This window comes from Primulina huaijiensis, chromosome 11 (assembly GCF_012295235.1).
Source record: "Primulina huaijiensis isolate GDHJ02 chromosome 11, ASM1229523v2, whole genome shotgun sequence".
NCBI lineage: Eukaryota > Viridiplantae > Streptophyta > Magnoliopsida > Lamiales > Gesneriaceae > Primulina > Primulina huaijiensis.
Window position 1 is genome coordinate 19,666,608 of NC_133316.1, and position 15,065 is coordinate 19,681,672.

Genomic DNA, 15,065 nt, shown 5'->3' on the forward strand with positions numbered 1-15,065 from the left:
TTAGCTGGCTAATATGGCCCACCATGCACTGTTCATTGCTTACTTGGTTGGTTTTATTCTACCTGGTCCAAAGGTGCGTACCCATAAATCGAAAGTTTATTTCTTGTAGAAAATGGTGATAAATGATAATGCGGATGCCCATGATTTATTGTCCCAAATTCGGACGAGGACGAGGTCTCGGATTCGAGTCTCTCCCCCGGCTAAAAAAAAGGGTGATAATTATGTTATTTTAGAAAAGTAATGCATAAAGTTCTATTTTTTAAAAAAATTTTGAAGAGGACAATGGCCAAGTCCACATAAATGAGCAAGTGGGACCTGACCTGGTGCCATAGGATTACAGTCCTTCTCAATATTTACTCCATTCTCGTGTCAGTGAACTTTACAAGAGAAAAACTCTGATCCAGTTTTGAGGGGAGGCTATGCTGCCCGGTGCAGTCTGGGCCATTGATATGCATGGACCTCACATGAAATCAAGTAGGGCTCTTGCATATATCACCACACCTTGTGTAACACTGGGGGGGGGGGGGGGGGATAGAATTTCCCCAGTTTTGGGTTGAAGTCGCAGGTAACAGAAGTACGAAGTTCAGTGGAAAACTTGCAGACCACACATTTATCTTTTATTGTGTGGGACAGTTCATAGGTTAAGGTTTTAAAAAAAAGATTAAATAGAGTGTTGCCACATTTGTCTTTCGCACAATCCATGAAAGGCCAAAGCAACTAGCTGTTATTTCTGTAAAGGAACGAAAGAATCATTCATTTTAGGCATACAAAAAATTTGTATAATAGAATAATATAATGGTATGCAATCTTCCTATCATCTATCTCCACCTATTTGGCAAATTATGGCACTTGCTGTTATCATCTGGACGAGCATCAGATATACCTTCACTGCTTTGTTTATCAACTGATTCCGGCTCATGACGACTATTTTCTCTGAGGGAACCTGAAGATACGCGGCCAATTCGTCGTTCCTGCATTCCGAAAACTTAGTTGCCGGAGATATTTCAAAAACAGGCTTCACGATAATTCTGGGAAAAAAAAAAGAACAAGAAAAAGAATATAAAGGCATACATCACGAGAAAGTAAGTCTTCTGATTCGAGCATGTGTATCACATGACCCATTTTAGGCCTCTTCTGAGCATCAGGATCGACACATCGAAGGGCAACCAAGATCACACGTTTCAGCACTTTTGAAGCAGGTTTTTCAGGCAACTTAGGATCTATTACTTCCTCAGATTTCCTGTCACTCACCATCATTTTCAGCCAATCAACTAGATTAACCTGCATTTTATCGTTTGAGATGATTAGAATTTAACAATCAAGAACAAGGACGTATTAAGTGAAAGAAAATTGAGTATTTTGGTTGTTAAAAGTTTTACCTCTCCCGGTGGCCTGCTATAATCAACAGGAGATCTACCAGTTATAATCTCCATAATCAGTATTCCAAAGCTATATATATCGCTTTTTTCATTCAACATGCCAGTGCAAGCATATTCTGGTGCTACATAACTTGTCAGCCATGGAAAAGCAAGTTAACTTTATTCATATTGATCATTTGAAGTGGGGTTAATACCACAGAAAGCAAGCCAAAAGAAGTACAATGTCACAAATAAATAAACTAACCCAAACGTTCCCATAACTCTAGTTGTCACGTAACTCCTCTCTGAATTCAGAAGTTTAGCAAGCCCAAAATCCGACAACTTCGCATGCCACTGACGGTCGAGCAGTATGTTGCTGGTCTTGATGTCACGGTGAACTACCTTTGGTTCTAAACCCTCATGGAGATAGGCCAAGCTATCACAAAGAATAACTCAAAAAATAAGCCATAAAATGACAATACCTTCAATGTGATCGTAAGAAAATAAAAATAAATTGTACAACACTCTATCCTACATCAGAAGGTCGAAGAGGCGTGAGTGTAATAGATTTACATGAAAATGCAATGAGCTCTTTTTTTGTGAAGCGAGTGAAAAGCAATTGTGAGCGAAGCTCAGTGTGCAGAATCTAGTTAAAACGGACCAGTGGACCAGGGGTGTGACAGTCTTAAAAATACCATACCCTTTTGCCGTCCCTATGATTATGCCCATCCGAATTTCCCATGACAAAGGGCTAACTTCCCCAACATCTCCATGAAGCCACTGGTCTAAATTTCCATTTTCCACATATTCATAAACAAGCATCCTACATGGAACAAAAGAATAAATTGAAGTAACAGTCGAAACAAACAACTAACAAAATTACAAACAACTAACAAAATGAAATGAAATGCGGAAATACCTGTAAGCTCCTTCAACACAGTACCCCAGAAGTCTTACTAGATTCTTATGCCGGACACGTCCAATTGCTTCCACTTCCACCTTGAACTCTTTCTCAGCTTGACCCCTGCAATACATCAGCAGCTCCAGTTTCAGCCCTCAAGCAAAATGGGAACTACACATTGAAAAGTGTATACCTTCCACAATTTGAGTCAAAAAGTAAAATATTTTTTGTAGCAACTACAAGCGTTGTCCCCCTCTGTACAAGATAATATTTTACCACATTTGTGACATGGAACTTAATTCTTACTTGAACTCATTAACAATGATGTTTTTGAGGGGTAAGACTATTAGAAACAATTTATCCCAAAAGCTCGAGCACATAGAATGTGGCTCGATAATAATTCTATAAGCTAATATGCCTCAGGAGGTGTCAACTAGAGACTGATAAACATATATCCGAAATAGATATCCAAAGCTTAACACGGCTTATTGGTCGGTATCAAGCGACAAAGGCTCATTAAAAAGTATTAAATACTAACTCAATCAAAATTAAAGGAATGCTCCACATTTCTGCTTGGCCATGATATTATGTTAGTAATAAATATTTCCAGAGCTAGACATCATGAGAACATACACGAGCAAAGGGCAATCCAATCCTTTCCTCAAACTAACACCAAAATAATATGTAAGAAAGTCGTATATCCAAGATTACTGATAGCCAACAGATTCGCAAAACTTATTCACAGTCACACAGGCTACAGTGTAAAAAGAACAATATTTGGAAATCAGATGACATCAAAAAATTTCCATACCGATTGTTCAATAAATTCTTGATGGCGACCCGAGTATTATCGGCCAGAACACCATAATACACGATACCATATCCACCTTCACCGATCACATTTTCGTCAGATAATCCATTCGAGGCGGCCTCGAGCTCTCTCAAAGTATACCACCTTCCCCAACCCAAATGCGACACCTCTGGCAACGACCCGCTGCCTCCAAATGAACCGGTGTCAGCTCCACTAGTAGCCCTACTCTCGCCGCTCGATGCCCCCTTATCAGAAAACACCACTCTATGCTCAATTTTCCCCATATCAATCTGTATCTCAGCCTGAAAATTCCAAAAAGACGAGGAAAGAATAAGCTATTATTTGGCACGACACTGAAATCACATCTTGACTGTCAAAAAGCAACTCTAAAGTATATGGTTAAATTTAAAAGAACAAATTTTTACGTCATTGGAAATCAAATTTCGGAGGATTGTAAAAATCTTATTTGACGATGAGGTTTCACAGGATTAAAACTGTTTTAATAAAAAGCAAAGGAACTTCCGCAAAAAATAAATGCTAACATGATGAATATGGTTTACCATTAAATGCCCAGTTCAACTCCAGATCACTCAATAAAAAAAAAATGCGTCCAATTCTAGATCTCGAAAGCAGAAATACCTGAGGTACAACTGGCCGGTGCTCAGCGGCGGAGTCATGAACAATCTCCTGGATTTCCTTAGAGACCACCGGAGTAGTCTCGCCGGCGCCGGAGAAATTTCCTAGACGGCGAGTTTTGCCTTTTCCGCCGCTTCGGCGGCGCGAGGCTGTGATACAGAGGGATAACAGGAAGAGGATAAGCACAATCACAGCTCCGACGACTATCCCAATCACGACCCCTAGATGCAGGCCAAAGATCGAGGTTCTCTTCGACAGCTGAGCGTCAACAAACGCCGTGTTGTACACAGACATGTTAGCTATAAAATCAACCAGCGCGTGTATCCTTACGCGACTCCCACTGTGTTACTGTGCCAAGTGTGAATCTAATGAAAACGCATCCATGCAAAGTTGAATCTGAACGGGATTGCATAAATCTCGGTTTCCAAGAAAAGTAGATTCATCGTAATTGTGTGTACAGATTACGTACATAAATGAATGTATGTATACGTCACTCTATCAAATCTGTCGCGAGTAGATGCCTTTCCAAGCGGAATGCGAAGGGATCGAAGGAGTTTCGGCGTATAAAAACACCAACAACACTAAGGTATCGCCGCCGGGAATCGGAGAGGTTTCCGCCGGAGAATGGTTTCAGTGCGTGACAGAGAGAGGACGAGGGAGAGAAGTGGGAATCTAATCTATGTACTGAATGGTGTGTGTCTGAATGCGTCTTTCATCATCACTCGCTGTAAAGAAAACATTTCATAATTTTTTTCTTTTTCTGTTGAAATATTAGTAAATAAGTTGACATAATTATTTTTTTAATCCAAACAAAATTATTCTAAATTCAACTATAATCGAATCTATTTATAATTAAAATTATCCAAAAACTAACAATTTTGAATTTTATTTTATTCAGGAGTTTATTTTTGGACTTTTCCATATTAATTGTAAAACCTTAATGATATCTAATTTATTTTTGGGCATGTAAAACCTTGATGATATCTAATGATTATAGTGAGAATAACTAAAATTGATACTAAACTATAATTTATTGAATAATTGAAAGATAGATTAATATAAATTATCAAAATCGAAACTTTGTCTATGTACTGACCTGAAATTTAGGTCGAGTTTGTTTTATTTTGAAGATTGCAAATCACTCTTAAATGTACTATTACATTTAAATTTGAGAAAATTGTAATTTTAAGGACGTAAGTTGGGTTTTAGCTATATAACATGTCAAAGTTTAATTTTCATCTCATAACTTTGATTTTTTGTGTCTTTTTTACGTTAAACTACTAAATCCATCAAATATTACTTATTTGACATTATATTATCTTTTGTGGTTCATGTTACAAAAATAAAACTTATATTACACATATTAAATATAAATAAACAAAAAAAATGCAAACTTTTTTCCTCTCATTTTGAAATATTGTGGTTTTTTTTCTTCATTTTTATTTTTCTTTTTTTTAATCATAAATTGTAATTTGAGTAACATGAGCTTAATTCTCGCCACATATGACACATGTAAGAGAAACATAGGGAAACAAAAACAAAAAAAAAACTAAATTGATATATGAAAATCAAATTTTGACAAATTAAAAGACAATTTACATGATTGAAATTACAATTTTCACTTCAAATTTAAAAGATCTTCAAAAGCGATCGCTTGATAGTGTTTAATAAATTATAAACGCAAACAGAAAACTTTAAATTTCAGTTTAGATCAATAAATAGAAACTTGAATATAAATTCAAATAATAAATATTCAGTATTTGGCACGATGCGTCACTGACACTCCCAACACAAAACTATTAGATATGTACAATGAATGAAGAGATGGACCTCTAAATTTTGAAACTAATCTGTTCATTTCCTTAACTTTTACGATGTGCTATAATAATCACTATTCACTTCACAGGTTAAGGAATCATGATGGAATACTACTGCATCGACGCACGCAAAGACGCACGTTTTGTGTGCTTGTACAATATTTTTTTATAATTCATTTAGTTTAAATTTAAATAAAGATCAAAATATAATTATAAGAAATAGTGAGAGACTATAATGCAATTTTGATATATGAATTAAAAAATAAATAGAAAAAGAAAGAAATAAAAAAAGACTCAAGTAGGAATTGAACCTACAACTTAATGCATAAAAAATAAAGACTTTATTCGCTGAACTACATATATATGATTTGCATTAACATTTTAATATTTTATTAATATATATAATTATTAAAACATACCATGAAACAAAAATTTAGTCATTCTAAGTGTCTCAAACTTAATAATATAGTATAGATACATGTAAAAAAATTTCATATGTATCATGTTTGTGTTATATACAACCAGTGGCGGAGCCAGTATTCTTATCTTTATCCAAGTTAAAAAAAAAATTAAGTCAAGGTTGGCCTAATATCGAGAAATAGAGTCTCCAGATTACAAGAAAATTGGAAAAAATTTATGTACAAAAAATAAAGAAAAAAACCTAGCCGCCCGGGCTACCACCTGTGTATACAATGTCGATATATGTATGTATACACACATATATATACACTATATATTATATTATGGTTTAGTTCAATCCGTCCGAAGACATTACCATATGACTGTATGTATGTACGAATTGCTAGTACGTATAATTGAAATATAATAACTAATTCGTTTTGGAACATAAAAAATACAGTGAACTTTAAAAATAGGTTGGTGCAGTGATAAAAAGTCCTGTACTTATTAAGTGCGAAATAAATGTCCTTAAAATTCGTGATTGGCTGACTAGCTAGTCGCTAAATAAATATCCAGTCCCCTATCATTTTATTTAAATTAACATTTTATTTTCCTTCTCCCCTTTTTTAAAATATTTTTTTAATAAAAAATAAGAAATTGTTGAAATTTAATATTTTAATATTGAATATTTGAATATTGAATGTTGAAAAATTATTTAAAGATGTGAAAAATATTTGTTTTGAAAATGTGAATGTTGAATGTTGAAAATTAGGTAAAATTAGGTGTTGAATATTGAAAATTAGTATGTGATGATGTAGGTAATGATGTATTTTATTTTTGGATTATTTGTAAAAATTTTCTATAAATAGATCTCTCATTTGTGAAGAAAATCACAATTGAGTTGAGAGAAAAATATTATAAAGTGTGTAGTGTGATAATTTTGAGAGTTTGAAATTTTTACTTTTTACCAACACGTTATCAGCACGAAGCTCTAAAAGTCCTCCATATTTTTCCAAGCTCCAAAACAGAAGAAAAAGGTAACAAAAGTAATAATATTTATTTTATTGTTTATTTATTGTTTATATATTTAATATATAATATAATGTTATTATAAATAATAAAAATAAATTTTTCAAAAAAATTGTTATAAATCCTGGGAGGATGTTAAGACGACATCCCACACTCCCGGTAAGGGATACGACAAGTATAAAAGCCTATAAGGTTTTTTAAACAAAATAACTTATGACACCTAATTATAATAATGTGATATGATATACATAATTATTTAAATATGACTAATATTATATACACCATATTATTACCATAAAATTATACAAATACATACATTTATTTTCTTATACACCAACGGTAATAAACGGTAACAAAACGGCTAGTTTTTGCTCTATAAATACAATCTCACAAATACATTCAATCACTCCAACTTTCTCTTCTTCTCTAAAAATTATTCTTCATCAAATTTTCGAAGAAAAAAAGAAGATGGCTTTCACGAGGTTATTTTTAATTATTTTGGTTATCATACTCACCAGTCTTGTATTTATCGGAGAATATCCTCCTCGTGTGTTTTCTTTATTTTTACGAATACTTGTACTTGTTGTTTATCCATTACTTTGTATTGCAATATTCATTAACTAATAAAATGCATCGTAATTTTTAGTACCACCATGGCAAACTTGGCAAAGCTCGAATTCATCGCTCTTGATATTACTGGGAAAAACTATATGCCATGGACTCTTGATGTAGAAATGCATCTTGAGTCATTGGGTCTAAGCGAGACCATTAAAGAAAATGGTATATCTTCATCACAAGAAAAAGCAAAAGCTATAATATTTTTACGACGACACCTTGATGAAGGTTTAAAATGTGAATATCTCATCGAAAAAGATCCCATGGCTCTGTGGAAAGGATTAAAAGAGAGATTTGAACATATAAGGGAAGTTATACTTCCGACCGCCCGTGATGAATGGAATATGTTAAGATTCCAAGACTTTAAAAAAGTCAGTGATTACAATTCAGCGATGTATAGAATAATCTCGCAGTTAAAATTTTGTGGACATGAGGTTACAGAATCGGAAATGCTTGAAAAAACATTTTCCACGTTTCACGCATCAAATATAACACTACAGCAACAATATAGAGTGCGTGGATTTGCGAGATATTCTGAACTCATCGCCTGTCTTCTTGTGGCGGAAAAGAACAACGAGCTATTAATGAGAAATCATCAGTCCCGACCCACTGGATCAACAGCATTTCCAGAAGTAAATGCTGTAAGCAAAAATGAATTTAAACCTGGAAACCAAAATCAAAGTTACAGACAAGATTTTGGTCGAGGACAAAATCGAGGTCGTGGTCGTGGTCGTGGACGTGGACGTGGACGTGGAAGTGGTCGTGGTCGTGGACGCGGCCGTGGTTTTGAAAATAATCGAGATAGTTATTTCTATAACTCATCTCAAAAGAACGTCCCAAACCACCCACCGAAAAGGCATCAAGAGAATATGAGTGTTAATGAGAATCACTCAAAAAGATTTGAAAGTTCTTGTTTCAGATGTGGTACTCCAGGACATTGGTCCCGTATTTGTCGAGCCCCTGAGCACCTTTGTAAACTTTATAAAGAATCAATAAAGGGGAAAGAAAAGGAGACCAACTTTACTGAACACAGTGAACCTTTGAGTGGTTCAACTCATTTTGATGCTGGAGATTTTCTGATTGATTTCTCAGATAATGATCAATTTGATGGTGGAATAAATATGTAAAATATTTTATTTTTTATGTATTCGTATGATAATGTTTTATAGTGTGTTATATTGTATTGTATTTTATTGTCAATAATTTTATTTCATTGCATATTTTTTTGAAGTTCAAATATGGAAAATGCTACGAACCAAGCTGAAGTTTGCATACCTGATAGTGGTACAACGCACACTATCCTCCGAGATAAAAGATATTTCTTGGAACTAAAACCAACAAAAACAACGGTGAATACAATATCAGGTCCTGTAGACTTGATTAAAGGATGTGGTAAAGCACAATTTTTGTTACCTAATGGTACAAAATTTTTGATCAATGATGCTTTATATTCACCACAATCGAAAAGAAATTTGTTGAGTTTTAATGATATATATTCCCATGGGTATGATACTCAAACAATGAATGAAGGGAATGAGAAATATATGTGTCTTACCACATATAAATCAGGAAAGAAATATGTGATTGAAAAACTACCAATGCTCCCTACTGGATTGCATTATACACATATACGTCCCATTGAATCAAACATGGTAATTGATAATTCTTCAATATTAACCAATTGGCATGATCGATTAGGACATCCTGGTTCAACAATGATGCGAAGAATTATAGAAAATACACATGGTCATCCATTGAAAGACCAGAAGATCTTTCAGAATAATAAGTTTCAATGTAAAGCATGTTCTCTTGGAAAACTTATTATAAGACCATCACCAGCCAAAATCCAAACTGAATCACCAATGTTTCTTGAACGTATTCAGGGTGATATTTGAGGACCAATTCATCCACCATGTGGACCATTCAGATACTTTATGATATTGATTGATGCCTCCAGCAGATGGTCACATGTATATTTATTGTCAACTCGAAATGTTGCATTTGCAAGATTACTTGTTCAAATAATAAAATTGAGGAATCAATTTCCCGATTATACAATCAAGAAAATTAGACTTGATAATGCTGGTGAATTTACTTCCCAGACTTTCAATGATTATTGTATGTCTATGGAAATCATTATTGAACATCCTGTTGCTCATGTACATACACAGAATGGATTGGCTAAATAATTGATTAAACGTCTGCAAATGATTGCTAGACCAATGATTATGAAAACAAAGCTTCCTATTTCTATATGGGGACATGCAATTTTACATGCTGCTTCATTAATTTGCATCAGACCAAGTGCATATCATAAATACTCCCCATTGCAGCTTGCATTTGGTAAAGAACCAGACATTTCTCATCTGAGAATTTTTGGATGTATGGTGTGTGTGCCTATTGCACCACCTCAACGAAAGAAAATAGGACCTCAAAGAAAGATTGGTATTTATATCGGTTATGATAGTCCATCAATCATTCGATATCTTGAACCTCAGACAGNTCCCGATTATACAATCAAGAAAATTAGACTTGATAATGCTGGTGAATTTACTTCCCAGACTTTCAATGATTATTGTATGTCTATGGGAATCATTGTTGAGCATCCTGTTGCTCATGTACATACTCAAAATGGATTGGCTGAATCATTGATTAAACGTCTGCAAATGATTGCTAGACCAATGATTATGAAAACAAAGCTCCCTATTTCTATATGGGGACATGCAATTTTACATGCTGCTTCATTAATTCGCATCAGACCAAGTGCATATCATAAATACTCCCCATTGCAGCTTGCATTTGGTAAAGAACCAGACATTTCTCATCTGAGAATTTTTGGATGTATGGTGTATGTGCCTATTGCACCACCTCAACGAAAGAAAATGGGACCTCAAAGAAAGATTGGAATTTATATTGGTTATGATAGTCCATCGATCATTCGATATCTTGAACCACAGACAGGCGACGTGTTCACAGCACGTTTTGCTGATTGTCATTTTAATGAGGAAATCTTCCCAATGTTAGGGGGAGAACAGAAACATACCGAAAAAGAAATTACATGGTATGTATCATCATTGTTACATCTGGATCCAAGAACAAAACAATGTGAAAAAGATGTACAGCAAATTGTGCACTTGCAAAGAATAGCAAATCAAATACCAGATGCATTTGCAGACACAAAAGGGGTAACTAAATCATATATACATGCTGCAAATGCCCCTGCTCGAATTGAAATTCCGAAGAAACAAATTGAAGATAGTCATGATGTCATTAAACGCCTGAAGCGTGGAAGGCCAGTTGGTTCCAAGGATAAAAATCCTCGAAAAAGAAAATTCATAGAGAAACACAATGATCACAAAATAGAGAATGATGTTCCTGAAGAAACACATAATGATCACAAAATAGAGAATGATGTTCCTGAAGAAACACATGATGATGAAAATGTTTTGTCAGAACCACAAACTGACGAGAATCATGAAATCTCTATCAATTATATTAATACTGGAAAAATATGGAACCGAAAAGATATAGAAGAAATTGATGATATATTTTCTTATAATGTGGCAATCGACATCATAAATGATAATGAAGATCATGAACCAAAATCTTTTGGTGAATGTAAAAATCGGCAGGATTGGATAAAATGGAAAGATGCCATCCAGGTTGAATTGGATTCGCTAAATAAACGTAATGTTTTTGGACCTATAGTCCTTACACCTGAAGGTGTAAAACCTGTTGGATACAAATGGGTTTTTATTCGAAAGCGAAATGAGAAAAATGAAATAGTAAGATATAAAGCTCGACTTGTTGCACAAGGTTTTTCTCAAAGGCCTGGAATTGATTATGAAGAAACGTATTCTCCTGTGATGGATGCAATTACGTTTCGGTATTTGATTAGCTTGGCAGTATCTGAAAATTTAGAAATGCGTCTTATGGATGTTGTTACAGCCTACTTATATGGATCACTTGATAGTAATATATATATGAAAATCCCTGAAGGATTTAAGATGCCTGAAGCACAAAGTTCAAAACCCAGAGAATGTTATTCTGTGAAATTACTAAGATCATTATATGGGTTGAAGCAATCCGGCAGAATGTGGTATAATAGGCTAAGTGATCACTTGATGAAAAAGGGATATGTAAATAATTCAATATGCCCTTGTGTTTTCATTAAGAAAACAACATCCGGATGCGTAATTATTGCTGTATATGTTGATGATTTAAACATCATTGGAACAAATAAGGAAATTCAAGAAGTTGTGTCATACTTGAAAGAAGAATTTGAAATGAAGGATCTTGGAAAAACCAAGTATTGTCTGGGTTTACAAATTGAACAAAAAGAATGTGGAATATTTGTTCACCAGACAAATTATACAGAAAAGATCCTTAAACGTTTTAATATGGACAAATCAAATCCTTTAAGTACTCCAATGGTTGTTAGATCATTAAACATAAAAAAAGATTCATTCCGTCCATGTGAAGATGATGAAGATATTCTTGGTCCAGAAGTACCATATTTAAGTGCTATCGGTGCCCTTATGTATCTTACAAATTGTACAAGGCCTGATATATCTTTTGCCGTAAATTTATTGGCAAGATTTAGCACATATCCAACAAAGAGACACTGGAACGGAATTAAACATATATTCCGTTATCTACGAGGAACGACAGACTTGGGACTTTTGTATTCAAAAGATGCTAATCCAAGTATAATTGGTTATGCCGATGCTGGATACTTATCTGATCCACACAAGGCACGTTCCCAAACTGGATATGTATTTACTCGTGGAGGCACTGCAATTTCTTGGCGTTCACAGAAACAAACGCTCGTAACAACTTCATCAAATCATGCCGAGATTATTGCACTACATGAAGCAAGCCGTGAATGTGTGTGGTTAAAATCAATGACCCAACATATCCAAATCTCATGCGGATTATCATTCGACGAGAAGCCTGTGATACTATATGAAGATAATGCTGCATGTGTTGCTCAAATGAAAGAAGGATACATAAAAAGCGACAGAACTAAACATATTCATCCTAAGTTCTTCGCATTCACCAAAAAGCTTGAGAAGAATAAATGTATTGATGTTCGTCATATTCAATCAAGTGAAAACTCATCAGATCTCTTCACAAAGGCACTTCTTACGACAATATTCAGAAAACACATATATAATATTGGGATGCGCAATCTACGAAATCTGTGAAGAATTGTTCGTGTCAACATGAGGGGGAGTTTACGTGACTGCACTCTTTTTCCCTTACTATGGTTTTTATCCCAAATGGGTTTTTTCTAGTAAGGTTTTAACGGGACAGTATAAAAACACGTAATGAAAACAATCATTATAATCATCATCACAAGGGGGAGTGTTGAAATTTAATATTTTAATATTGAATATTTGAATATTGAATGTTGAAAAATTATTTAAAGATGTGAAAAATATTTGTTTTGAAAATGTGAATATTGAATGTAGAAAATTAGGTGTTGAATATTGAAAATTAGTGTGTGATGATGTAGGTAATGATGTATTTTATTTTTGGATTATTTATAAAAATTTTCTATAAATAGATCTCTCATTTGTGAAGAAAATCACAATTGAGTTGAGAAAAAAATATTATAAAGTGTGTAGTGTGATAATTTTGAGAGTTTGAGATTTTTACTTTTTACCGTAAATTTTTACTTTTTCACAACAGAAATAATTTTCTAACATATATTCTCGAAATCATATGGACTTGTTGTAATTACTCTAATATTACAAATGTATGAACTTCGAAAAAGTCCAAAAATATAGGCCATGTTGTCTTCATTTCATTTTTACGATCAAAGGAACATATAATTATTTATTCTTAAAATACAAAAATAAAAATAGTAATACGAAGCTTAAAAAAAGAAAAAATTCAACTCATTTCCTTGCTTTAAGAAATATTTTATTTTTTTTTAAAAAAAGAAAGAAATTTACAATTTTAAAAACCATACGTATTTAATTTTGAAAATACTCTTCGGAGACACGTTACTATATATATATTATTATCACGACTGAAACATTTCAAACAATTATTATTTATAAAAATTTAAAGTCAATAAAACATAGTCAAAGGTCCACTAAATTCACCGTCCTCCGCTAATAGCATAATTAAAATATATATATGTAGGTGCCAAACCTCAAAAACAACTTTTTTTTAGGTTGAAATACATTTACTTATGCTAATAATCCTTAGGAGACCTCAATACCTAATTAGCATTGGGGCAGAGTTTAACTTGTATGGATTGTTTAGATTGATAGAAATCCCAAGTCTCCGGTGGCGGAGCCATATTCATTGGCATCAGGCTAAAACCCGGGTGGTCCAATTTATTTCAAAAAAATTTACATGTAAATTTTGGATTAATTTGATATTAATTCGAGTAGATCAATTTAAAATATTAAAGAATTTTAAAATTTAAAATTATAGATCGGGTAGAGTTATATTCCTAACTCCTATCATTATCAGTTTCTATCATGAGTTTAGGGAATTTATTTAAAGAAGAACGAAAAAGAAACCTAAATCATTAAATAGTAATGGAATATTATAGCTACTGAGGACAACTGATAAGAATTCCGTGTGAGGGATGCCTTGCGAAGCTGCCTAAGTTTAGTGGTTTTGGTATGGTATGATTTATCTCTTTATTTTAAAAAAAAATTTAAATAAAAAGTAATTACTTAAAGTTGTAAAATATTTGGTTCTGCTGATTGCCAACCAGCCATTTTTATTTTGGAAATTGACTGATCTGCGTAGTTTATTTTTTTTTGACAAAAAACTTGTAATCTTTATTGATGTTGATGAATATCCCGCATTACAAATTGGTCCACCCATAGGAGAGAATTCCCAGGCACCCATTCGAATGGTGCAGGGGAAGAAATTGCAAATTTAGATAAAAAATGAGCCACTTCATTGGCCGATCTCCTAACATGCAATAATGTAGCATTAGTAAAATCAAGACACGAACATCGGATCTCTTGAGCACAAGACCCGACGTAACTCAGATCACTTGTTGGTGACGTGACTGCTTGCACGGCCAGAAGTGAATCAGAACAAATACAAATATCGTGGAATCCTTTCTCTTTAGCAAGACGTAAGCCTTCTCTTATCGCAAACAATTCTCCCATGACGACTGTGTCCGGTTTAGGTATGGTACGATTTATCTTTTTTTTTTTAACTCTTTTTAAAAAAATTTTTTTTTAATAAAAAGTAATTACTTAAAGTTGTAAAATATTTGGTTTTGCTGATTACCAACCAGCCATTTTTTATTTTGGAAATGACTGATATGCGTAGTTTATAATCAATATCTTTTGATTGTATTATTGGAAATGGTTACATGTGGTTATCTACATATACATGTTAAATGGTCGTAAAGAGGCGTGAAAATTTCTATTATACGGTCTTTTCGATCTTATTCGTTGCACGGTTAGGATCATGATATGTGTCATTATCTAGCTCAACTTTGAGTTTTTGTGTCCGAG

At 33.6% G+C, this 15,065-nt stretch overlaps 1 protein-coding gene across 1 annotated transcript; it reads right to left on the reverse strand.

The window, feature by feature from the left end:
• Positions 1–712: 712 nt before the first annotated feature.
• On the reverse strand, positions 713–4,418 carry LOC140988049 (probable serine/threonine-protein kinase At1g01540). The gene is made up of 8 exons (XM_073456903.1): positions 3,710–4,418; positions 3,071–3,372; positions 2,278–2,382; positions 2,059–2,181; positions 1,624–1,794; positions 1,380–1,509; positions 1,072–1,281; positions 713–971 (listed from the first exon to the last, which is right to left on the reverse strand). Exons 1-8 carry the CDS (start codon positions 3,998–4,000, stop codon positions 819–821), a joined length of 1,485 nt encoding a protein of 494 aa, XP_073313004.1. The 5' UTR covers positions 4,001–4,418; the 3' UTR covers positions 713–818.
• Positions 4,419–15,065: the final 10,647 nt, after the last annotated feature.